At 40.8% G+C, this 27,912-nt stretch overlaps 1 protein-coding gene across 1 annotated transcript; it reads right to left on the reverse strand.

Annotated features, from left to right (window-relative positions):
* Nucleotides 1–10,991: 10,991 nt before the first annotated feature.
* LOC147890854 (uncharacterized) lies at nt 10,992–14,894 on the reverse strand. Its single transcript, XM_087389432.1, has 2 exons — nt 12,913–14,894; nt 10,992–11,780 (listed from the first exon to the last, which is right to left on the reverse strand). Exons 1-2 carry the CDS (start codon nt 14,488–14,490, stop codon nt 11,460–11,462), a joined length of 1,899 nt encoding a protein of 632 aa, XP_087245558.1. The 5' UTR covers nt 14,491–14,894; the 3' UTR covers nt 10,992–11,459.
* Nucleotides 14,895–27,912: the final 13,018 nt, after the last annotated feature.

A 27,912-nucleotide genomic window follows, 5' to 3' on the forward strand; every position in this document is an offset into this window, starting at 1 on the left:
ACATTACTTCTTTCTGATGCAGAAGATATAAAATCACCAATAAAAGTAAGTTCACAGAGATATACCTCGCATTCTTCTTGGTGTAGTAGTCGTTCCAATTCCATCGAACAAATAAGAGGAGAGTCAGGCACATCATGTTCTCCTTGAATCGGGAAGACTCTACCCTCTTTTTCAAACATAATGGAGTTATTAATATAACTCTGTTGTAAGCTATGCCCAAGACTATACAGGCATTCTCGACCAAGCACTACATCTGTTCGGTTGAGATGCATAACTTGGAAATCCAAGGCATCCTGATAACCTTGAATATCCACCTCTACACCATGTATCATGGTGTCCCGAACTTTTTTATCACTGCCCTTCACCAAAGAGACCACATATTTATGGGCAGTGGGACTCTCAGGCAATTTTAATTTCTTAACTCTAACGAGTAGTTCAAGAAATTGTGTTGCACTATCATCGACCATCGCTTACTCTTTGCCCCTTAATTTTTCCATGCATCCTCATTAAATCATGAGGACCAAAAGTGGGCTGCCACATTGCCGATGGTAGACAGCACATGTGGGTGCTATCCTCATGATAGACCTCTACCTCAGTGTACTTTTTAGTACCATTGAGGGGCAACACTTGCACCCCATGTACTTGTTTTTGTGGAGGTCTGTTTGGGGCTTTAGCTCTCGCTTGTTTATTTTTAGGGCAGAGTTCCAAGCAGCATGGTCTTTGCCCAAACATTTGAAGCAAAGATTTTCTTGCCTGGACCTTTCCATAATCCTCTTTCTTCAAGAGAGGATAATTTTGTGTTTGAGGTTTCCTAGGTGGTGCCTGAGAAACCTCCTTCTTAAAGTGCCACTTCCTTTTCAAATTGGGAAATTTATTGAACTTTGGAACAAAACCTGTTTGCTATGAAGTTTCAACTTTGAATTTTCTTGTCGTATCATCGTATACTTGGGCATACTTAATGGCTTCCTCAAAGGTCTAAGGAGAATTTCTTTTCACCTCAACCTTATAAGTGTCTTTGAGCCTCTCACGAAACCCCTTATCTTTTGGAATACATCAAGTCCCTTCAACTTAAGGACTTCCTCCCTATAGTTTGCTATGTACTGGACTAGAGTGTTTTTACCCATAGAGCAATTGTCCCAAGCCTCCCACACTCTTTCTAATTCATTTTCTAGTAAAAACTATTTTAAGACGGCTTGTTCAAACTCATCCAATACCTAGGAAGTCTATCACTCTCCCTAAGGCTCATCCACCATTTATAGGCTTTATCTCCAAGGGAAAGACTTGCTTCTACGACTTGATTTTCAAGAGGAGTATTCCTGAGTCGATGGAAGTCTTGCCACTTTTTTAAGAATGTATTAATCATATCTTTATTACGCTCCTTTTCTTCCCCCCATTGAAAATTGGCAGTTTTAAGTCCTTAAGGATATTAGAGGTTTCTCTAAGTCAAGAGGTGGACCTCTCAACTTGATTAGGAGGAATCGGTGATTTTTCAATAATAGATACCGATCGAGAATCCGCTATCTTAGTTATGGCTGCAGCTAGGGTTTTCAATGTATCACACTGATAACTCCTAGCTACGTTTCTATATTTTGCATTCGAGTTTCAAGTTTAGTGAATTTCGTATACGAAATTCCATAATCACCGTAGTCTATGTCCTCCATTTCCACGTTATCCTCTCGACTTTCAATTTGTACCTCCTCATGTATTTCCTCTCCAACTATTGCTTTTCCCTTTCTAGCCCTTTCCTCGGCCTCCCTAATCATATCATCCCTTTATGGAGTTGTCATTTTAAAGATGTGTATTTTCCAAAAATTATAAAGCAAAGTGCTTTATGTCAGAGAGAAAAATGTAATGCCCACTTCCCTAATATTTGCTCGAGGCGTTGGATTTGTCTTCAAAGTCGTCTCGCTTTCTTTGATTGTTGATCTCGCCTTCGCTTTCCTCGAGCTCCGATCCCGAAAATCTTCTTTCAATTCCGGCCTCTTCCGCTTTCTTCTATCTCAAAGTCCTCGCTTCGATCTTCTTCTTTTAATTGGGTGAGGCTAAGAAGATTAGAGAAGAAAATGATATGGGCCTTGGGATTTTCTTTAGACATATAGAGGATGAGAGGGGTTAAAAAGGATATGGTATACAAAGGTCTATGACCTTGAATGACGTGGCTTTTACTAAGGTCTTGTAGACCTTAGTTTCCCTCTGTGTTTTGTAGGTCGATGGGACGATTTGCACGACGGTCTTATCAACAATTGTGCAACGATTTGTGGGCTTGTTTATGCCATATGAGCTTCCTTTGCTCTGAATTCCTGTCAGTCCTACTCTCACGTTGTGAAGGTGGCTTTATAAGTTCTCTCACATGATGGCCTTCTCCATTTTCAAGTCATCTAGTAATTGGTTGCGGCGCCCTCAGACTTTCTGACTAACATCAAGTTAGGAGCTATGAGCCATAGCCTATGATGGATTGTATAGCTCTTGGAGTGCCTAGATTGAATGCGGAATAGACACAATGCTGAGAGTGGAAGAGACACCAACTCTCGAGTATATTAATGCGCCATGAAACTAAAGCCAGGGATGGTTGAACAGCATAGCATGTGGAGAAGCTGCAGCAGATACATCCACACGGTCCTCCATGGCATCCACATTCATTAGAGACTTGAATAATACTTCAGTAGCGAGCCGAGTTGCGACGATGTAACTCTCAATTTCAAATGCTCTGATACCAGTGTTACATCCATGATTCTTCCACCCAGCCACGATTCCAGAGTACTCCCCTTTGCATCCATGCATGAACTCCCCTTGAGTTCCCTCTTTTTTTCCTTTTGTGGAGCCTCTCTTTATAATCTCCCCTGAACCCAGTGCTTGCCACTTGGAGCCCACTTGAGTGCCACATGTCCATAAAGGTCCTTAGTACCTTGCTGCCCTTTAGGCCTTAACATTGCACTCCCCATTCTTTCCTAGGCCTAGGATAGTTCCTAGTCCTCGACCCTCTAGGCTCCCATCGGCCAAACACTATCGAGCCCTCTAGTTTCCCACTTCTCCATAATCACACTAGAATATTTCAGGAATATGGCTGACGTAACAACCATGCAGTTCACATTGGAGTTTGGCGACTTTGGACCTTCAAGTGAAGAAATGTTAATTTTCCAATTCAATGACAAAATATCATGGCAATGTGTTAGCGTGACACTCTTAATGCCTTGTAACTTTCATGGTATGTACCTTATGTAATTCATGTATTCATTCTATTGTATGTTATGATGGACAGGTCTAGATCAAAGTTAACAAGTGAAATTGGCAAGTCACAAAGCATGACGGTGACTTGCAAGAAGCAAGGGACTTACAACATGCTCAATCTACAATATAAAGTAAAGGAGACACCAAATTTGCACCAAAGGATCTAGAGGAAGTAGAGTTTCAATATACTCCCAAAGTATCATAGCCTTTAAAGGAATCTACTCACGAAGCATCACAACCAGGTCCACAAGTACAAGTAGAGATTAAATCTAAGCCCAAAGCATCACAGCTTCTAGAAGATTCTATGCCCAAAGCATCACAACAAAGCCACGAGCAAAAGTAGAGATTCAATATACGTCCAAAGCATCACAACCACTAGAGGAGTCTACACCCAAAGCATCACAATGGAGGACATGAGTGAAATTAGAGATTCAATCTACACCAAAAGCATCACAACCTCTAGAGGACGTCTACGCCCAAAGCATCACAACTGATCAAAAGTAGATATTCAATATATACCTAGAGAATCACAACCTCCAAAGGATTCTATGCCCAAAGAATCACAACCTCCAAAGGAGTCTATGCCCAAAGAATCACAACCGAGTCCACAGTCAGAACTAGACATTCAAACTTTGCTCAGAGAAAACTTCTATGCTCGGAGGAGGAGTCTATATACGCCAAAAGCATCAAAGCCTTCAGAGGAAGAGTCTACGCCCAAAGCATCACAATGGAGTCCACATTAAGCATTAGAGTTGACTTCATTGTGAAGCATGCAGGTAGATGGTCTTACTGCAAAGCCACCCAAACTTTGTAAAAACATGAGGGGCATTTGTTGCTTATTTGCATTGGTTCATGATGTTATTTTTGTTAATTATATAAATGTGTGAATGCATTAGGGGCATTTATCATGGATACATATTAAATGTGTGATGATTCAAATAAAAGCATCTTTAAGTCCAATTTATTATATACGTTAAATGTCTCATGATAAGAATCTAATAACTATATCAATTCAATCGCTTTATCTCATAGATTTCACTTTATTCAAAATCTATCCTCTCACATTATGGTCTTGTGCTTGTTACCTTACACTATCTAGTAGAGCGTTCTTCTAGCATCATCATAGTGACATATCATCCTCTCTCATGTCATATCTAGTAGAGCATTCTCTTAGTACCATCATCGTAAAATGACATCTCATCCTCTCTTAATTTATTTAAATGATTTCACTTTATTCGAAGTCGAATTTATTATATACATTAAATGTGTCATGATAAGAATCTAATATTGATCCTCAGCACCCAATACTTCCTTTAGTCTACTGACATGAAAAACGGGATAAATTCCTAACCTATCCAGTACTTAGGCTCTTGGATTCCTTGGGAATACACAAATATACCATTGTTCCAATAGAGAACTCCCTAGGTGAACGATGTCCATTAGCATTAAATATGTCCCTACCTTGGGCACTTCTAATAGACTCCTTGGCAAACTGCAACTTCTCTTGCATGTTTTCTCTTAGCAACCTCATTCTTAATCCCCTTGAATCCAACCATTACTGGTGACTTAGGTTGAAACCTGTACATAAGCACAAAAGGACTTAAACCAATACTTGAATGCTTTGCACTATTATAAACAAATTCAACCATGGGTAAATATTCTTCCCATGAAGACTACCTCTTGGAAACATAGTTGTGAAGCATATCCTCTAGAAGTTGGTTTACCACTTCTGTCTAGCCATCAGACTGAGCATGTTCAAAGAAAATCAAACTAAGAATGGTATTTAACTTGTCAAAGACAAGCATCCATAATTCACTCATAAACTTAGAATTCCGATCACTGACAATGACAAAATAATTGGTCAACGAATTGTTGAGCCAATTGACTTGTAACAGTTAATCTAGTAGGTAAAAATCTAGCCATCTTTATCAGTCAGTACACAATAACATGTGCCAAAGATCAATCGAGTAAAAAGATGATAACTATGTGTCAGGAATAGCTAAGACTCAAGAGGCTATACAAGGCCGATGCATGTCTATAGGAACCGATACCAAACAATAGTCAACAATTGTGATTGTAAATGGGTGGCATTTGTGTGCAAGATGTATGCAATTATCTTGAATCTGAGGAAGAGCAATCTGCCAATTGTAGCAAATCTATGCAAGATGTGATGAAGTGTCAACTGCCAAGACATTGGGTGCTATGCAAGAGGTATGAATGTGTGTACCGATGGAGAGACCTGAGGGGACTAATGTCAGTGGGAACTAATCAGATAACACAGGCACTGTCTTATTGGTGGCGTTGAATCTCCTCTAAGGATGTGCTAATCTATAGCTAGACTACACATAGATCATAAAATGTAGCAAAGGCTTTTTATATGTGTTCATTTCTTGTGTTGGATGGATGCAATGGATTAGTACATGGATTTGATGATGAGAATTGAATGATATTGACTTGTGGAAAAGTCAAAATACAAGTTCGATGTACTCGGCGTGTCACAACATGACTTGTTGCTCATTTTTCCTTTTTACACGATTGTAAAATCCTTTATGGGCTTCTTTGGGGAAAAAATGTTCATTGCAAAAGGGTATGTATAGGTATATGAATATGATGGGAGTTCATTGGTCTTGACACAAATGCATCATATGCTAGAATGGATGAGCCCATAATTTTTCATCAATGATCATGCACATTTGACAATAAGATAGGACCACCACTAAGCTTACTCACACAACATTAGTGTACAACCTATAGGGGCTCAAAGAACACAAGGAAATTCATAAGGGGGAGACAAGAAGATAGGCACACTCAATCTAAGGGGAAGACAAGAAGATAGGCACACTCAATCTAATCAATTCCAATGTCATGTCAATCATACAATAGTAGGCTTCTCATATAGATAGCCTCAAGGTGTCATCATGCTATACATCCTCTGATCCACATCCTCACTAGTGGTAGCCCTTGTCCCACATCTTCTCATGTAACCTACATCATCTTGTGTGACTACCATACATCATACAATACAATATACTTGTAAGGTGCATTTACATGTCAATACTCAACCCCTACAATTTTACTCAACATTGGAAACCATCTCAGACATGGAGTTGCCCACAAAGCTAACAGATAATACTTAATAGGTCCCCCAAATTGAGAAAAATAATTAGGAGATGAAGCCAAAGAAGGGTGGAGTATATGGGTAAGGTATTAATGTAGTGTTTGCAAGTGTGATGTGTGTTTTCTTCTTCTAGTTGCATCACTTGTTTGAAAGAATATTCCCTTCCTTTTTGGGCAAATGCACTCAATGCAAATTATCTAGTTTGTCTACTCACTCTTCCAAAATATAACCCCTCTTATTGCTTCGGGTGGTTCACCCATATTCTCCTTTAGATACTTGCATTTAGTCTTCTAATTGTCAAAAAACATTGTAGATTCTCTTTTCTTTATATTGCCGCCTCTACCCTTCACTTGTCATACACTATTCCACATTCATTTACAAAAGGTATGCTAGATTCGATAAAAAATTATATAAAATATCACTAAGGTAATTAAACAATACATAGATTGGGATAAAGAGAGGGTTAGTAGTGCTTAGAGGACTTAAGGAGAAAAGCATGCACATATTTCATGGTATGATTAGATGTTGCATGAAGGATGTAGATAAAGAACACTATTAGATGATTTTCAAATAATTTCACAGCTAGTAGGTAATGGAATTTACATTTCATGCACCCATTTCATGGTATGATTGGACGTTGCATGAAGGATGTAGACAAAGAACACTTTCGGATGATTTTCAAATAATGTCATAGCTAAGAATAGAAGTAAGTGTAGAAATCTACATGCAACATGGTGCAAGATGAAATGAAGAAAAAAGTATGCTTGACACTGACTACTTATTTCCACTATATGTATATGTTCTGGAAATTCCAAATGTAGCATCCATTAGGCACTAATTTGGCAGATTATATGTTAAAATTGCTTCAAATAGAAAAGTATTATCTTGCTTCATCATGGGTTATACCATAACAAGGCAAAGGTATCAAAGTTGAGAGAACTAGATGGTGTCCCATATGCAATCCCACAAGCATGACATCAAATGTTGTTAGGAAGCAACATCTTCTTTGCATATGATGTTCCGTAAATATCAAAGCCTCAGTTTTTTGGACACAAAGGCACAGGGTTCTTTAGTTCATATGTGTCATACAATGTATATGCCTCTATCCCCTTGTTGATTTCCAATGCTAATTGTGGCACACCAATTGGTAATGTGGTAAAGCTATAAATAACCTTGACACAATACCCCAACACAACTTTGAATGTATGCACAATCTATAGTTTCAAACTCTTGCACATGGCTGAAAGGAAGATGTGCAAAGATGGGATCAATTACCGAGTCTCCCAACGGTTGAACGGATCGGTAGCGCTTGCATCAAAGATTCCTATGACTATGTATTTCTATCAAAAGAAAGTAGTCAAAGAGGCAACATTCTAAACAAATGTTGTATGAGCAACACCAAAAAGTGGAAGACATCATCTTGCCTGTGGAACATGTTGCCTATCCATAGAATGTTCACAACATAACCCTCTAGATGAATCCTAGCTTTACCAGCACTTCACTTTGAGCATGCTCCTTGGAGATACAAGAGAAACCTTCAAGACATCTTTCATGCACCCAACACCAATGCCAACCTATTTAATGCATTTTTGAATTGATTTCAATTACGGCACGTACTTAGGACAAAGAGCTAGACTATACCAACCTTAGAATCAAGTGACTGGAAGATTACCTAAAGGACCAAAGGGTGGTTACACACTCAGGGTACCTGCCAAGTTGAGCTGATGTTGCAAACATGTCCACCACCCAAACTTGATGGGCAAGCCAATCTTGGCCACCTATTGGTCTCCCAAGCTTGGGAGCAGGGCCAATGTGTAAACACCCTAGGATGAATGTTCGAGGCAAAACATCATGTCAAATGCATAATGACCTTCAAGCCTACAAGAAGGCTCCTTAGGAGTTGGAAGGTGGAATCAATATTCTTAATTGTTAGTGATCAATCTATACAAAGCTATGACTGCCATGCTAACCATCCAATGGAAATGGATGTCAACCTTGGGAAATGACGTGAAGTAGAAAGTAAAGGAAAAGAAGATGCTCCAAGGATACAAGTTAGTTCATTAAGAAAGGGATAAATTGAAAAGTAGGACTGATGGACACTCAACTGCAAAGGCAAAATTAGAATCATAAATATTTGGGATAGAGTAGGAGGTTTCTAAGATAGCTCAATTGGGTTACATCAAAAGCTTTGGTCATATTTCTTGAAAGTTGGTCTAGCTTCTATACAATGTGAGCTAGAGAATTATGCAAGATATGCTCACACTAGCCATTCCATTGCTAGTAATGGTTATCTTAGACAAGCTCTACTTCTCTCTAGAATGTGGGTGGGTTCTTCTGCTGAATCTCCACTCTTGACTTACAAATTCTTCATTATCTTTAAGGGCATCCTAAGATAACCTTCTTCTTTAATGAAATTTCTTGCTTATTCCCTTTGCACTATCCAAGTTTTTCAGAGAGTTTTACTTGACAATGCTCATGTTATTTGTCGCATTTCTTTGTCAGATGGCTCGATAGTTACTACTATGATCCAAGTCAATCACTGTAAAGAGGCTAGGATTGCGCGTGTCGATTCACAAAACCAAAAGTTGTGTTTAAAATGCAAATAAGAATACGACTCCACACTTTCATCATACAACTCATTGGAAGATGCTTATCATGAATGTTTTTATTGAAACTATACTTATATTAATTGAAAATCCAAGTGAAAGTTTATTAAGCCAGTTTTTTAATTTTCACAATATTAATAGAACATAGTACACTTTTACAAATTTTAAGGTTAAAGATGTAAATTCGAGTGAAACTTCAAATTTTCCACATAAAAGTTTCAAACTTTTTCTTTCATATATAAACTTTTGATGCCAATATAAAAGTTTTGTTTCTTAACTTAGCTAACACATCCATGCACTACATTAATACTTTAGTATAGTGAAATCTCTCTTTCTGTACAGGTGGTACAAAAGAAGAATTGTCTTGAATTTTAAGGTCCTCTAGTTGTGTTGGAGCAAGCAAGCTTATACTCGCCATAGTTCTAGAATGCACGAATGCGATAATGCATTCGTTCGTGGCAGCTTACCATCTTTCCAAGGAGGGTTCTGTGGAACTATCTATGCAAAGCCTCGTGTGCTCATCACAAGGTAGATAAGAGCAATACGAGAGTCAGGCTCTGTTCAACATCATCATCATATCGTCCAATGCTAGACTTGGTAATCACGCCGTCCACCAACACTCTTGGTTTCAAGAGTTTCCTCATGGTAGCTCCTCTTATAAAATGAGATTATTTGAAGTCCTTCAACTCGAGTGCACCTTGCACGTAATCGTCCAAATGCAAGAATCTAATGTGTTTTTTTTTAAAGGAAAATATAATTTATTTCTAGACTGCATAAAAAAGAAGAAAAATAGCGGACTGCCACCTTAAAAGGTAAAGCATTGCACATTCTTTGAAGGATATGGTGATTCCTCGAAGGCTTTGTTGACGCGTAATCAATGGATTGATAAAGCGCTAAGGGATAGTGTTAGTGTTTGGGTAAGAACATTAAGAAAGGTATGGCATGCTACTACAATACAAGTATAATGTGCTACAGTAGAAAGTTTTAGTTGGAAAAATGTCATTGAGATCTAGGATTGCTAAGTGGAATCCTAGAGTCTCGGCATTTTGTGTGTTTTGTAGATTAAAAGAGGAGACATTTTCATTTTTTATAAAAATCTGTAGCAATTTGACCAGTATGGAGAAGAATTGTGAGGTGGCTTGGTCAAATGCAGATTTTCTATTCTCTTCGGTGGAAATCTTTAACCTATTAACCAAGGACACAAAAAAAAAGGAGAGGATATGTGGCAGCTTGGAGGAGAAGAATCTGCCACGTGTCACAAAGAAGGAGCTCTTGGATGGAGGCTTGGAGGGGAGAGGTGGAAAGACAAGGGCAGCTTTAGGGGCAAGGAGGAGATAGAAGGTAAATGGAATGGACATGGAAGGTCACCTTCGGGAGATGGAAGGTCACCTTCGGGCCATGAAAGGTGTCAAAGGCATGGGTTAAGACTTATCCAAATTTTAAGAATCAAAGATCCACTTTCAGATGGGGAGTGGTTGAGGATGGTCATGCATCTTTGCCCGTGCAAAGCACAGGTTCAGTACTAGTTGGTGACAAGGGCATTTTAAATTATGCATTGGTGGAGGGCAACCAGAAGTAGCTTAAAATCATCTTTATAAGCCCAGCCAGCTAGCTAAATTGATCAACCTAGAAATGCATCCCCTTGAAAAGAAGCATTACCCAACATGTAACACCAAAAAGATCTTCCAAAAGCATACCATTTTAGTCAGCACTGCAGATCGAGGAATTTTAATCTGTTGATCACAAAATACTATGTGCTGGTCCATTTCTGCTGATCAAATATTCCGCCAACACAGCCCAAGGCTGGTCACAACCCATCTTCAAAAGCCATTTGTGCATAGTCTCTTGCATTTTCGACCCATTCCTTCTAATCCTAAACCTACTCTTTTTTTTCAGCCACAATTAGACTCCATTCAAACGTATGCCACTACTTTTTCCAAAGAAAATATCGTATCAATTTATCCATCCTCTTAAGCACATTAGTACAAATATTACAAATACACAGACCTACAAAGGCGTCCAATAAGAAATTTGTTTCCCATTTTATATTTGACTGCTACAAATTTGAGGTGCTCAAGCCCTTTCTTTGCCGACGTCTTAAAGGAACACTTATTCCAGGTCGAGTACATTGCATGGGAAAGATCTTGGTTCACAATGAAAAATGGCATACCCAAAACAAATATCAGAGTTTTTGTGCAAAGATTTTGCACAATGACTCCTCTATTCTTGAGGAAAGAGCTTTAAGGATGTTGTAATCACAATAACGAGATGAGTATTATCATCTCTGCAATTGTACATTTTACAGCGTGAAAGGGCACCCCGTATAGACATATAGACAGGAAATTCTGTGGCCATAGCAAAACATGGATGCGAGATGGAAATGCTTCAGTTGCACCTGTGGTGTCCATAAAGCTACCCTGCACAGCTGCAGGATAACATAGCTTAAGGCACCCAGGAATTGTCATTGCCCTTGACTTTTGCTTCTGTTTCAGGCTTGAAGTGCCTGTTCAACTTTTGGCATTGTTTGCCTTGAAAAATAAGTTATTCTCTTTCATATCAACCCACGTGTAATCTCTGGGGATTATGAAAGGATCGACTGCCTGCTCTGCACGATTAGCACTTAAAGATGGGCTAGCCACCTGCTCACGTGGACCTGTCATCCTTTTAATCTGAGCGCCTGATGGATTGGGCATCTCAAGTTTCATTCCTTTTGGACCTTCAAAGTGTTTGGGACTTGAGGGAAGCGTACAAAGGTCTGTTGCTGGTAGCTCCTCAAATCTATTAAATGTCACCACCAATCGAATCGTAGGAATAATGGGAATGGCTACCTGCAGGCAAAGATACAGACATCATATGATCACTGCTTACAAGCAAACAAGTAAACTAAATTTCAACAAATCCTGAGTTGAATATGTAGTAAAAGATCCCACTCGTAGCTTCAGACAGTTCACCATTAATCATTTGATATATAGTTTCAATTCCAGGCAGGAAACTATACATATTGACGGTCTCACACAAGGACCTATTCCAAAAACAACATCATTCAGCTTGCCCTCCCAAGTTCTAATCCCACCAATGCCTCCAGGAGGATAATCGTGTTGCAAGACGGGGTTTGGTATCAGAAGGTCCACGAAGAGGTGAGAGGCAGCTTTGGAGGGAGTAAGCATAATCTCAAAGAATTAGCCATTAAACTAAGAATGAAGCAGAGGTGAGAGGCAGCTTTGGAGTAAGCATAATCTCAAAGAACTAGCCATTAAACTAAGAATGAAGCCATTGAAGGCATCACCTTTTCAAGCAAACCCATTTGACAATTGCACTTGACAAGAGTGACTGGCTCTTCCCCATTTTAGTGGTCCCAAAGAAAGGGCACGCTAGGAGCCTATGTGGACTATAGCTATTTGAATGCCTACATAGTTCCAAATCCATTTCCCATCCCATTCACAGGTGTGAATGGTGAATCAAGTAATGGGGACAAGCTATACTCAATTATAGATGGGCATAATCAAACCTTGATAGTTGATGAAGATCAGCGAAAAATAGCCTCCGATAGGAAGCTGATGCTTGCAAGGTGCTTAAACGTGGAACATATATGCATTGGCCTTTCTGCTTTATCATGAACGATGCATAATTTTTTATTAGCTTTGCGAAAATCAACACCTAACCCTTTCCATCCCCTTTCAAAGTAAACCACCACCTAGAATGTAGTTCCTGACATTCAATTGCAGGATCACCCCTAAGCCCCTAAGCCATTTTCCACCGCTATTCAGGAAAACCACTCTCAAAACTTATCCATCACCCCTCCTTGGTTTGATTTTTCCTGTCTTCTTCCAATACGCGCTCTTATATAACCACCGGTAGTATTTTAATTGGTAACAAGTTTACCGGCCTCATAGTACACTACTAGGGAGCTCTCATAAACACCATTCTTATTTAGCCTCTTACACTTGTTAGAAGTTTTACCTTCACTGGAAAAGTCCCTGTGGGTAGCTGTGTAGTCAACAATTCTTTCAAGCGGCCGAAAGCCTTGACTTTATAGGCCAATACGTCCAGCAATGGCAATAGTTCCTGTGTCTCCATAGGAAAATTAGGAGTCAACCATACAACTGGTTTCAGTGTTTTCTTGTACTCAATCTCCAGGTGGCCATTGCTGGGGGGAGTTGGCTTGCGCTTAGATCCATTTTTCTTGGCAGCTTTTTCAGTGCCATGAGATTTCCCCGTAGGTTGCTTCCCACTATGCCTCGAAGATGCCAATCTCCCATGGGATCTTAGAGCAGAAGAGTGCTTCTTCCCAGCTTCTCGTTTAACAGCTTTTTTCTTCCAGGCTTTTTGAAGTTGTTCAAAGGAGCTCAGTGTTGTGCAATTTGCTGATGAGGAGGCAGAGCAAATATCATCACTGTGTTTGTCCACCGTGCCTTCTGCAAGGCCGCAACCAGCAGGCTTGATGCCAATCCTGGGGAAGCCATCATCAAATTCATCATCACCCTTTTCATGAAGAGCATCCTCCAGCTGCTGCTTCTCATTCTCGGTCAAAAGTTCTGCACAGAGATTGTCTCGATCGCTCTGAGCCTCAGAGAATTCATCATCTGATGTGGCTCCTGAAACCCTCCTTGACCTCACGCTTACCAGCACAGGATTCAAATCGAAGATCTGGGCGTTCCAGGATCCTACCATTTCGGTTCTCTCTTGTCGTCTCCAAGTCTGCTGTGGAACTAGCTCTGCCTTTGTAACATCTATTCCAAGCCGATACATGTTGGTTCGCGCCATAAACGGAACGTTTTGGGAAATCTCATCTTCCGAAGACAGTGCACCAGCACCTTCAAGGATATTGGTGATTTCCTTATCTTTGTGGGAGAGCAAGAGAAGAGAGCCAGAGGAGAGTTCCTCATCCACAGTGCCATCGCCAAAAAACAAGAGACTCCGGTCTGAGCGCCGAACCTTGAGGCCATCAAGCCCTGCAAGGGTCATATCAGCCCGCAGGTTGGAGCCTCGTTTCCATATCCTGTAAGTGTCGGAAGGAGCAATCCGTCCAATGAAGGGGATAACTGAGCTCTCAAAGCTGAATGCGATCTCTATATAGAAATCCCGCATCCTCCGCATCGCAGCTGCGAGGCGAGGTAGCCTCCTGCACCACTTTGCCCAGGCCATGGGCAGGTAGTATCTGAAAATGATCATGGAGATACCCTCTTTCCTCGCACAGACAGCCTCCTGCAGGGCACTCCATCCCTGCTCGTTCTGGAGAGTCAAATCCGCGCCGGCGGTCATGAGCATCTCCACAGCTACAGCGTCTCCCAGCCTGACGGCCAAGTGCAAAGGAGTTTCCCCACCAGGGACGTCTCGCGGATCGATAAGAGCCGAGATGCTGCGGGCCTTCTCCTCTGCGATCTCCGATTCTTCCTCGGTGAGAATCTGCCCGGGTTGGGGCAAAGGAGGAAGGGCTGCAAGGAGGCTACGGAGGGCTACGAGGTCATGGCGAGCGATGCAGGAGTGAACTGAGCTATGAGAGTAGAGCTGGATTTCGTCGGGAGGGAGGGGAGCCATGAGCTGCAGCTGGATGGAATCGATGGACGTGGGTGTGGATTTTGTTTGCTACTGATGAATCGATCGATCGATTTTGGTCTGGATCTTGCTTGCTACTGATGAATCGATCGATGTAGCTCTAATGAATCGATCGATTTTTTGCTCTGATGAATCGATCGATTTTTTGCTGTGGATGATGCTTTGACGACTGATGAATCGATCGATTTTTGTTGCTAAAACGATCGATTCATGGCGTCAAATTCCTCCCTTCCGCAGAGTGGAGTGACGATACACTTGTCGTGAGCTCTTCGTCCAGCACATCGAGCTCTTTACACGCGGAGCTCTCTTGAGGCAGGCTATGTCTTTGATTGCTCCATCTCCACGTGGTGCTTGATTCTTCCTCGTCTCTTCTCCTCCTGCTCCGGCTCTTGGCACCGCTGCTGCGTCTCTTCCTTTTTCTCATATCTGCTCCTTCCAAACTCCTTAAAGCTTTCACGAATATATCACCGCCATCTTTCCCCGAGCTGCCATGCTTACTTTGGTCGCCCTCTCCCTCTCCATTTGCTTGCCTCACTTCCAAATCGTGAATCCTCATGTTCCCTCCCACACCACGTTTCATAGAACCTTTAAACATTTTTGAACTTTGCACGTTTGCTTTAATATCCCAGCTCTTGACTTCACATTGGCTCTAACATTTTTCATTTTCACCCATTATTTTTTTTTTCTCAATTTGGTAAAATCTGTGAAATTTTGGCAATTTAGTTTCTTTTTTGCAAAAAAATCGGCAAATTCTCACGAAAAAACTTGAAATTTCGAAATTTTGAAAACCCAAGTTTTGTGATTTGTTGAGAAAATTGTTGTGATTTGTTGAGAAAAATGTTTTCTATGAACACTGATCTGATGATCCGTGAGGGCCCTATCTTGTGGTTACCCGAGTGGCTCTTGTTGTTGGCCACAATCAACATCAATGCCTACCTTGTGGCCTGATGTTAAAAAATCGTTCTTCTTCTTCTTCTTTTTCTTCTCTCTCAACAGTCATTTGAACCCCAATAGGGGCATCTCGTTACACACACACACACACACACACACACACACGCACACCACCCCTGACCAAACCTTCCCTAAGCCCTTCCAAGGGCAACCAATCTTGGCTGCCCAACAATGGGCACCCTTCAAATCCTATGTGTTCAAGGTCCCGTCCGTCGTTAACAATGGGCAACAAGTGTGTAATAGGGTGGCCCATCCAAGACTCTTTTTAGGCACCCACGCGTTGGGATGTACTCGACAGTGTGTAAACAACCTTAGATGTGAATTGGAGGTACTAAAAGCTTCCCTCCATTTGACCTTCATACTTGGTCACATGCATGATCAAGGAGATCTAGCCCCATTCGATCATCCATTTGAAAAAAGGCTTAGATGTGAGTCGGAGGCAAAAACTTTCCTTCATTCGATCTTCATACCTACATTCTCCTCTGATCGGACTTTTGGGTGGTGTCCAAAGAGATCTACACTCCTCTTGATGATGGAGCATGCACATTCTAGGTAGGTGTCATCCTCTTCCGCTCTCTGCCCATTGCCGCCTCAACTAGTGTGCCGTCCTCTACCAAGTCTGGCCCATCCATATGTCTAGTCCCTGCATGAGCACATGAACAAGCAACAACTGCTACAAAAGGAGGTGTGTTGTTGATTACAATGGTGGAACCATCCAAACATCCATGCATGTGGCCATGCACTAAGGGTGGACATTGCAAATTACACCAATAGAATTCCGAAGCCGCTTTCCTCGAAACAACACTCTATTCTAGGAACCACCTCCCCTTGTTTGTCCATTCAGCAAACATTATCTCTTATGTAATCTACAACTTAGCGAAAAAAAAGTGATAGAAATTAAAAGAATGATGAAAGGAAAAGAATGATAAAAAGGATTATGACAAAAATTATAAAAGAACAATGAAAGGAAAAGAGGCAAGATAGCTAGATTGGCTTTTGAGACCATCCAAACTTGCTACAAGCTTGGAGGTTTGTTGATTTATCTCAAGATGACTGAGCTTTTATGCAAGAATTCAATTTAGAATGAACTGACTTGAGGTAATCTACAATAATAACTTATAAATTATTAAAAGCTTTCATACCCTCTCCTAATAAGACATGGCTTTGGTGTAGCCATCTATTCGATGGGGGGACATAATAAGACAAGGCAAAATAACTAGAGTTGAGAATTCTAGAAAAAGCCCTCTTAGGGAATGCTAATGAAGAGGGTGTATCTTTGGGAAGTGTGACCATTATAGAATGAGAGAGGGACCATGGCCATACATATGTTCACTTGATAACTAAGCCCCATTAAACACACACTTGGTTTCCTATAAAACTGTTTATTGAATGCTAAGACAAGGCCAAAAGCAAATATAAATCTAGCCATGAGACTTATGGAGGCAACCTCCATGTTTTGGGAATGCTTGTACAATTTATGACAAAAATCATCTACATGCACATCATAGAAAGATGTTTTGATTTGATCATAACAATCATTAGTCCGATTAAAAACAATAGCATCAAGCATTTAAAATATCAAATAGGTGGCCCAAATCTTGCAATTTATGACAAAAATTGTTTACAGGGGCATCATGGAAGGATGTTTTGATTTGACTATGTGGCATCAGAAGAACAGTCAACCTAATGAAAAACAATGGCATCAAGAATTTTAAATACCAAATAAATGGCCCCAACGTTGGCATCAAGCATTCTAAATACCACATAGGTGGCCCAAATGCCGGGGAAAATTTTGAATGAATTAGAAGGATGTGATGGTAGTAGAAAGGGAGGGGAGGGGAGGGGTATCATTTTTAGCTTTTGTTAGCCTTTTGAATTGGTTTTGCCTTTTAAGATGTATGCTTTTGATCGCTTCCTTTTCTACAATATAAACAAGATCTCTCTCTCTCTCTCTCTCTCTCCAAGAGCTAGTGATTCTTCAACCTCTGTTTCATATTTTCTAGGTTTAGATTTGGCAACAACAATGTATTACTTTTCTAACCATGTGAATTAAGCTACTTTCTATTGAATAGGAGTTAATTCATAATCTCAAAGCATGTGGTTACTTCCCAAGGGTTTTGCAATTTGTAGAACTACTACTCGTTTTAGCACATGTACGCAATGAATTAAGATTTTTGAAAATCTATTGATAGCTTTATGCTCATATGCAATATTGACACATAATGTGTCTTTCCTTGTGACTTATTGCCCTCACAATTTCCTCAACTAAAGACTTAATATAACTTTTGACTTCTCTTATATGTCTTCCAATATGGGTTTTCCTTTCTTAATTGTTGCTTGTTAGGCCTACATTATATGATTGAGGGATCTAGATGTGACCAGACATATTGTGTACTTACCTATGTGAATAACATTGATTTTTTGGTTGCCTTTGGATGACATTGATTTTTGGTCAAAATTTTGGGATAGAATTTTGGACAATATAAACATGATGTCGATGTGAATCCTTAACACCTTCTCTTAAGATCAATGTCATTAAGTAGGCCTTCCGTAAAGATGGTGATTTTGGGGAATGGAAGAAGGACTTGAGAATTACATTCCATCACACCCTCCACAATGGAAACGTCCTTCTCATGAGTCCAAACCAAGAGCTTGTTGGTGTCTCTCAAAAAGCTCTTTCTCAAGTGGTTTGGCAAAGATTTATGGAGCGTTTTCTTTGTTGTCATAATTTGTAATGTGATGGTAGGATGTAACAACTACTCTCTGGGATCAGCATGCTTTATCTTTGAGTGATATATATTTGGATTCTTCGCTATCACTTGAGTTGATAGATTATCATAGTACATTTTTTTAGGGCACAAAAATATTATAGCATTATATTTAACACTAAAGATTTTTATGTTGTACAATTCAACCTCAAATGGAGGCCATTGAGCAAAAACAATAAATGGCTAGGTCTGTGACCATTAAGTCCTTCAGCAATCAACTATTTGAAAGGGATTTTCCTTTCAAATGTAAGCAAGAGAGTGCATGGATGAATGGGTGTTGGCTAGGCCAATGAGATGCATGCTTGTAGATTGTGGATGAGGACCCTAATCCTAATCTTTGTATAGAAACACACATGTGTGAAGTGTGTGAGTGTGGAATGAAATCCAATCTAGAAGTTATTCTCCTAGTCTTTCTTGTTCTCTTGCCTCTCCACATTTCCCTTGAGAGACCTTCTGCTTTGTGAGCTTCCACCACTTTATTCTTGCTCCCATCATTCTCTTTACATGGAATGAGAGCCTTGCCATTCCTCTCCCACTTCCCTCTTGCCACTTATAGAGTCTAGGTTTGTGTGCTATAGCTTCGTCGCTTCATTGCCAACAATCCACGTCATTGCTGCTACATCAAGGGTTCATGTTTGCCTTAAAAGGTGTCTTTGGTCATGGAAGAAGGTCCATTACCTTTCTCAGAGGTGATGTTGGTTGATTAACAAGTATTTGGGCCTAGTGTTTAATGGTTGGCTACTTCAAGATATCTCAACGTTAGTCACCTTTCCAAGGGAATGCATTTCACACACGATGCTTAAGGGTGTGAATCTCTGCTGGTGGCATTGCTTCTCTGCTGGTGGTAATGCTTCTCAGACTAGATTTTTCTTCAATACGTATTATCATGTGGTTTTCCTAGAGTTGGAGAAACTCTCTACACGTTGTCTTAATCGTCTATTTATCGTCGCTGAATGAATTTGTTTTAAATCTTTGGCCAAAGATTTGACTAAGGTCATGGAAAATTGACATGTGTGTAGTCTCTAAGGTTCTAAAAATCAAGTCAACTTTGAAGTTGATTGAACATGCATGTTCTATTCATTGTGGCACGTGTGAAAGTAGTAAAATGCCAAAAAAGGAAATTTCTTTTGGGCACGTCAAATCATTTGATGGGGAAGGGTTTCATACTTGGCAGACCCAAGTAAAGTACCTCTTGATGTACAAAGGCTTATGGCCCTATGTCAAGGGCACGAATCAAATTGACATCACTACCAATGAAGAGGACATTGAAGAGCAAGCATTGGCTGTTATTGCTCTTAATCTTCATCCTAAGCTCATTCATTTGGTAGTAGGAGCTATGTCATAAAAATACCTTGGAATGAGTTGGATTGAAGCAATGGAGCGAGTGGAAAACACTCCCGTATTGCACTCAAAGTCATATTATTTGGTTTACACCTTTTTGAAAATGAAAAGTTGAGTTATTTAATTAGTGAACTCCATAGTATCACAACATAATTGGCTACGATAGATGCTAAGGTGGAAGAGGAGGACATGATTGCCGTGCTCTTGAAGAGCATGCCCGAACCTTATGAGAACCATGTCAAAAAAGCATCTACACTTTCTTGCCACACCAATAGGAGGTAAGGACCCACTACCTCAAAAAAGGCTTTGCAAAATTCAATTGGAAGGTCATCTTGATAGCAAAAGTGAGAGAGGGAGAGGGAGAGGGAGAGAGGAGTGCACACTATATAGCTTCCCATACACTATGTTGTATTGAACATAAACATGAATATATACATGAGAAATCCTTAGGGTTAGGGTTAGGTTTTGCCCCTAATGCCCTATAGGTATGGTGCAATTTACACCATCCTTAACACCCCCTCTTAAATTGCACTAGGTAAGTAGAGGGTGCATGTACAAGACCTTTTTGTGTTTCATTTGGTGCATATGATAGCATCCAAAATTGGAAAAGAAAACTAAAGAGAAATCATAGTATGTGCATATGTGAGCACAGTGACTACGTAGCAAAAGCATGTACAATGAGTACAACTTATGATCCTATACATAACATGGATTTCCCCCTCTTATGTTGTGGGTCATCCTTTGCCTTTGGGAATAAAAACCAAAAGATAGGCCGAAGGGAAGAGGAAAGAAATATGTAGAAAGTAAAGTCCACCTAGATCAAAGACTAGTCGATTGAAGATGATTGTGTGAATGCCGATGTGTATGGATGCATGCCAAACATGTCAAGGTTAAACATGTCGTATGTCATTATGGACTAACAGAGCTACTCAGTAGAAGAGGCATCCAGATGTGAAGCTAGTCGATGTAGCGAGGGAAAAAGAATTTGGTAGGTTGTGACAAACAAGGGTCTCACCAACCCAAAAGAACGGACAACAATGGCAAAGGTATGTTGTAGTAGAACTATAATCTCTGTCAAATGATGTGGGGTTGAAGAAGACTGCATAGTAGGTGTGGATAGAGTGATCCAAGGGCTGCAAGGAAGTTGGGTCTGAAGGTGCAGGTATGATACGCTACTTTGCTGAAGAAGAGTCCCATAAAGGTGACAAGGTACAACAACCTATCAAACCTGTATGCTCAACTGACAAGAGCTGAAGGTCGTCTGTTGTGTGCATGGCTAAACATCCATCAGCATAGGTTGTAGCATCTGTTAAAGGCTCATCAAGAAGGAGCTGATAGTAAAAAGGCCTAGATGCCTAAAATATCATTGAGAAAGCATAAGATGTCCCTGAGGCATATGTGGCGTCGAATGCTGATGTAGGGATTGATCTGTACTCCTAGATCCAACCATTAATCTACATCATGGACTGTATATGATAGCCATAAGTGTGCATGTTGAAACACTGAGGTTCCTCTATGGATGAACCTGATGACGTCCACTACACTGCGGCAGTGACTACACTGATGCATAAATGTCCTCACGTTGAGGAATGATTTGCTGATCGGAGGTGGTGATAACTGGATCCGGGCATGATGCAATGTGGCATGACTGAGCTGGTGCTGAAATGTCCTGAAGACTAATCTGTTGATCTGAACCGCTCGTGGAAACTGTGTCCAAGATGTGATATGCTCCGTATCAGAGGTAAAAGCATCAGTGATGGATGCTAAAATGAAGTCACCTAAGGAGCTGAATGGAACGGGGCATATATCTTTGCATGCGGCTGGAGATGTGAGTGCCTCATACTAAGGACTTACCTATTGTAAAACTGCATGATCATTAGTGAACTCTTGTTGAGTATCAGCATCTAGTGTGATAGTAAATGGAGTCGGCGGATCCATGCATGAAGATGATGGTTGTACATCATAAGAACCAAACTGAGATGTTGTCAATGGGAGTGCCTTGTGCTGAGGGCTTACCATCAAATGTGCCTCGTGGTTAGGGCTTACCGACAAGTATGCATGATCAGAGACTATGGGTTGATCCATGCTAATATGTGGAACATGTGTGTCCAATCTCTCAAGACCAATGAGGCTCGAGTCTAATAAACTGGTACATATCTTGTGTCAATGAATGGCCGAAGTAGGTTCTCTTTTTACTCACGAATCTCATTCGAAGTCATAACTGGTGTATCATCAACTGTGTGATGTGAATAACTCCATGCAGGAGGCGGTTTGGTGCTCTGACCAAGAGTATTACCCATGTATCGGTGCGAGTGTCTACCCGTGAGAACACTGTAAAAGCTACCACTAAGGGGCTTACGCTAAACTTGTAAATCTGAACCAAGTCATGTGATGGAAGAACTATTGTGTGCTAAGGATCTTCAAGCTTGTAGTGAAATAATTACAATTGTGTGTCGGGAGTAGCCAAAAGCTATACAAGGCTGATGGATATGCATGTAGGAACCAATGCCAAAAATAATCAACAATGTGTGACTTTACATGGGTGGCATGTGTGCGTGCAAGAAGAATGCGCGACAATCTTGAATCTGAGAAGAAGATGACTCTGGCAGGTATCACATTGACAAAGTGTACTGAATTGGTGTCAGATGTGTGAGTGTGTATACCGATGATAGAACTGATGGGACTGACGCCAGTGGAAACTAATCAGGTAATCAAGTAATGTGGCAATGGCTTACTTGGCTTGGTGGAGTTGGATCTCCTCTACAGCTGTGCTAGTCTACAGCTAGACTATACGATGAAGCGTCAAATGCAACAACAGAATCTTATCTTAATTCATTTTATGTGCTGGGTACGCTGCAGTGGATCAGGAAGTGGTTCCGATGATGAGGATTGAATCATGCTGACCTATGCATAAGTCAAATTGCAGATTTGAGGTGCTCATCGCGTAGAATACCATTTTTTCTTTTTGGAGCACTTCGAAATTCCTTCTTGATCAAAAGTTATGGGCATTTGAAATTTGCACCATATTATGTCCAAAGAAGGCTCAAAATTCATGAGGTGGCATTGTGATGATGTGGCAATGTGTGCCACATGCTAACATATAAATGTGCCACTGTGGCGCAGTGTGCTTGGATGGCATGCTGACATGGACTGTGTGTTCAGATAGATAGTCTAGGTGTGCCTAGCAGGGGCTGTGTGCTGACATGGCCCTGATGATGTGGCATTGCCACATTGCATGCCGAGGTGGCAGGTGGCTGGGCCTACTAATGTGGCCTTCCTACGTGGCAGCGGACTATCAGTGTTGACGTGGCATTGAGGAATACACAGAGGCGGATGATGTGGCACCTTGCACCGGGATGCTTAGGTGGAGGATAATTCTGACGTGGCAGTCTTGGGAAGATAGTGACCGGAATCTTCTACATTCCGTCGAAATCTTGGAAAAGGCAAGGAAATCTGTCGAAGAGGCCGTTGGTGGAGCATTGCTATGTGCTGGCCTCGTTTGTGTCTAGTGAGGCGTTGCTTGCTGATTGAAGGTTGCCAATGCTAGTGATTCGTCATTGAGACTGTGGCGGTGCTATGGGTGAGCCGCGAAGCTCATTGGCATGTAAGCGGCGTCGATGGGAAGCCTGGAGATCGTTAATGGAGATGTTGGAGGTCTCCGTCGTTTTATAGCCACTGGCGCGCTAAAGGCTTTGCTGGTTTCATTAGTTAAAGTGCCGGGACCATGAGCGCTGTGGTCGCTGTAGTTGCTGTGGAGCTTGTTGGAAGCGTTCGTTGGCGTTTGGGAGAGCGAGTTGGGCATCGCTTATGAGCTCGTCGGTTGGAGCTGTTTGCTGCACTGGAGTTAGTCGATGGCGCTCAACCGGCTTGGCTTTGTGGCTGAAGGGGAAGTATGGCTTTGTGGCTGAAGGTGAAGTATTTGAAGCTACGTGGAGCTTTGTTGGAGCGGTGGGCGACGGAGGAGCGTGAAGCTCGTTGGAGGTGCTAGTCGTGCATGCCGGCCGTTTGTGGTTACAAGGCGTTGCAGACGTCGTAGGAGCTTGGGTGAGTAGCCTGGAAGCCGTCAAGGATATAGGAGGGTTGTCTGTGGTGGCAGTTGTGCGGTCGAGATTCTGACCCATGTGCTATGGAGGCATGGGCTTGCTGTCGATTGTCAGGAGTAGACAGCGTTGAGGCTGCTGCTCGTTTGTGGGCACTGGAAACGGCTCGGTGAGGAGGTCGGTCGTGGACATGGAGTAGTGATCCTTTGTCATGCCGCTGCAGCTGCTGGTGGTGGTTTGTTGATGGAGTAGATCGTTAGGTCGTGCAAGGAGATGGTCGTGAACGTTGAAGTCGTGCTGCTCGTCTTGTGTGGCGAGGCGTTGCTGGAGATCTCTGGAGGCACTGGAGCCGGAGGTCTATGGGACCATTTGGAGAAGCTGTTGCGAACTGCTCAGAGGACTCATTCTTGAAGTCGCTTTTGCTAGGGATTAGTTTGATGCAGGGTTGAGGACTTGTCGAAGGAGCCGGTGGAGGTGGTGTTGCTTCTGGTTATCGGACGTGTTGGTTGGGTCACTAAAGAGTGCTGGAGCGTGTGTCGTTGGCCGCGGCTCGATGGCATTGGGACTGCAGAGTTCATCGACGGTTGATGGCACTATTGGTGGTCGACGTAGCTGGCTCTTTGGATGATGTAAACATTAGGGCAAAAGGGAACTCATTTTGGGGCTCTGTAAGAAATTCACTATTTTTTGATTTATTTCTCTCTTAAAAGACCTCAAAAATAGTAAAATACGGAAATGTAGCTCAGAATTGTCAGTAAGGACTACAGAACTGTCAATTCTGAAAGGAATAAGATAATCTTTTGTCTGACTAACACGATTTTGCATTAAATATCTCCTTAGATCCTTTTTTGTTTACCAAAGATTCCACATCTCTTTTGCCGACATGTGCAGGCCTTTCATAAAGAATCCATCACTGAACTTGGTGATTGCAAGTTTTTAAAATATTCACATGGATACCGCCACACTTCCACAATTCATGTTACAAAACGACTATGAGATTGACAAATAAACTTCGCAACCTCAAAAGCACAAAAATGGCCGATACTAGTGAGTCACTATCTCAAAAGAAGCGATTATACCATCTTCACATCGACTTAGAAGAACAATATGCTCCAGCACAAAAAAGACGAAAGGATACGGTGCTGAATGCTCAACAGCGGGAAAATATGAGAAGAGAAGGGCTTCAACATATTGACTTATGATGTGATGGAAGCATATATCCAAAATATCAAGTAAAAAACTCTACACCTCCATTTATCAATCCAACCACATTACTGAGGTTTGCTGGCGATGGACAAAATGGACTTCTTGGTTATATTTCAGCGCAGTCTGCATTTGCGGAAACGTATAAAATGATGTACCTACAAGAAAAGGGGGCCAAGATGCAGGAGATAGCCATTCGTGCAAAATTGGAGCAGCAGTTGCAGAATGAAATTAAGGAGCATTCAAAGAGTAAAAAAGAGTTGACAAGAGCAAGAAAGAAGAGAACCGTGCTTGGAGACAGACTACGTAGCAGGAAGATTAGAAACATTGCAAATTCGAAGGCTGGGACTGGTGGATGCAAGCGACGAATTCAGGAAGCAAGGTTAGATTGAAATTTATCATTTTGTATACTCAAAAAGGCTCTCAAATGACTATATCTATTTCGTCCCTTACCGCAAAACAAGAATGGAGGTGCTGAATGATATAGACATATTGTGTTGTTACTATAAGAAATTATTAGAGCCTGCAAAAGAAAATATCGATCCGAACCTTCTTCCTGTTAAACAAATGAAAGGATTGCTTTCTTGTGGTGTAGCAAAAGGTTTGATTGAGGAAAAAAAATACAAAACAGTCAAACGCAATGTTGTAGAGGACTTTGTATCCAATAATCAAGTTGATGGCACTATAATCCAAGAGGCTCTTGATGTTAGTGGAGTTAGCAGGAAGGGATATAATTCGATTTTCCATGCGATATCCTCAACTTTGAAAGATCAAAGAATTAAACGAGTTTTACTAGCAACCGTGTGGAGGATAAGAGGTCATTTAAATGAAAGTATAGATGCATTTATTGGGCAATATATCCATATTGAAGAAATATTTCATGGTGGTAAAGGAACCATTGTGTATGATCCTTGGAACAATATATTTGTAGATCTACAACAACTTCAAAGAAGAATGGTCGAGTTTTATGGAATAACATTTGAGGAGTGCAAAGGCATTTTGAAATTTGTTATCAAACTGGATGAGTGTGAGGTTGTAAAGGAAAAGAAAATGGAAAGAGTTACTATTACATTGATGAATGGAGCAATTGATACATCATTAACTGAAGCGAGTTTGAAGTATTTTAGTGTGCAGTCAGAGAAACACATATGGTGGTTAGGCTATGATCATTTTTTGTTTTGTACTTGATTTTGGTCATTGTTTTTAAATCTGTTATAGTAAGACTTTTGTTTTTTATAATCTGGCAAGTGAAGACAGAAGACCATGAAACACTAGATTGGGTGTTTCACCACACGGAAATACCAAGAATAATCAAAAGACAAGTGCAAGGTGAGAATCTTCATGTTGCAGGAAAAGGTGATTTTCAAGTAGAGTGGCACATGGCCGGGGATCTTAAAACACTTAAGTGCATGTATAATGTTATTAAAGGAGGCAACTCAAAGTCTCCTTGTCTTTACTACAAAGAATCAGCTCAAGTAATGAATTCAAAATGGTGGAAGAGAGCACCTAATAGAGATAAAGTTGACCCTGACTTCAAGGCCATTCTGGACATTCCACTATGTAATGTTCACATCTGCACATTGCATGGTCTATGTCGAATTATTGAGAAATTGGTATTTTTATATATTAGATTTGCTTGGAAACTCCGTCCCGAAAAAAATAGAAAGGATGCTCTTCAAGCATTGAAAAAAGTGTTATCCGATATAGGTCTGCATGGAGGAGATGTTCAAATCACAAAGGATATTAAAAAGTCTACCAATGGCAAGGAGGCACCAATCAAGCCCTCTATTGGTGGTGTTAAGGCAAGAAGATTCTTGTCTCGACCCAAACACAGTAAGCAAGTAAGGCAAGGTAGAACAATTTCAAAGATTAATTATGGATTGTGGAAGCAAGTCCATAATGCTGTGAAAGATCATGAGGCAGATGGGGAAGCACAAAATAGGAAGGCAGAGGTATGGAGGTCTCTTGATCAACTCTTCATGTTTTGTGACAAAGTAACATGGACAAAGAGTGATTACAAGAACTTTGAGGAGGCAATTAAACATTTTGGAAAGTCAATGAAAGACGCGTGGACAGCCTGCAATATAACTCACTACATGGTAAGGTTCTGTCTTCTTCTTTTACTTAAGTGTGATCCTCTTTTTTTTATTACTTACTATGCATTCTTATGTCTTACAGCATATCATCTACAACCACCTTCCCTATTTTGTCAAAAAGTATGGATGCCCAGCAATTTGGTCTACCCAAGGCATGGAGAAGTCTCACTACATGGCACGTAATGCATTTTTCAGACACACACAACACTATGGAGGGAGTCAGAAGGCTTGCTTTTCTTCTAGCCCAAAAGCAAAGACGAAGACAAACTCTAGACAATTCAATGGCAGCAGAGAGACATAGACAATGGAGGGAATCGAAGATATTTAGAAACCACAAATGGACAAGTAAACATGAATAGGACTCATTTGTAACTTATTCGTGTTATGTCCACCTGTTTTCAAACTCAATCAATAGAATTTTCTTTTGTGGAACAAGTGACTCTTGGTGTTATGCATCAACAATATTTCTTTTGTGAAACATATGATCTTAACGTAATACAATTTGTTCACAATTTTAATATATTGTTTGTTTAATATTTAATGACACCACTCTATCTAAATGTACAAATCATTTCATCTCCAACTTATTGTTCATTTATACAAGATCATACCAGACATCAAAGACTTTGTACAAATCAGTTCAACTTCAATATAATGTTTGTGCTATATTTGATGACTAAATCCTATTTCTCCCAGGGCCTGCCGATCGGAACTCTCTTTTTGATCTTGATTGGAGTCTTTTTCTTCTTTATTGGCTTGATGTCGACTGTCTGTTTATCAATGCTTGCCTCTGTTGCTTGTCTGGGAGTGGTATCCTTTTCTTTAGCTGTCTCCACCTGTCCTTCTTCTTGGATTGTGTGGCTTGATGCAATCACGGGTGGCTCTCGAAACCTTATGACCTTGTGCTTTCCATAGCCCTCCAGACATTTGGGCTCCTTAACACCACATGCTAATGCATAAGAAGTGTAAGACAAAAAGTAAGCGGCCCTAGAGTCTAGGTTCATC

Source organism: Dipteris shenzhenensis, chromosome 18 (genome assembly GCF_047967505.1).
Source record: "Dipteris shenzhenensis isolate YYH24624 ecotype China chromosome 18, Dip_SZ_1.0, whole genome shotgun sequence".
In the NCBI taxonomy this organism is placed as follows: domain Eukaryota; kingdom Viridiplantae; phylum Streptophyta; class Polypodiopsida; order Gleicheniales; family Dipteridaceae; genus Dipteris; species Dipteris shenzhenensis.

What these genes read in the sequence shown, in the direction of transcription:
- LOC147890854 (XM_087389432.1), bottom strand. Translation starts at nt 14,490, where the DNA reads ATGGCTCCCCTCCCTCCCGACGAAATCCAGCTCTACTCTCATAGCTCA. An exon ending in CAGGGACTTTTCCAGTGAAG is followed by an intron (nt 11,781 to 12,912) that starts GTAAAACTTCTA and finishes CTTTGCCTGCAG; the next exon opens with GTAGCCATTCCCATTATTCC.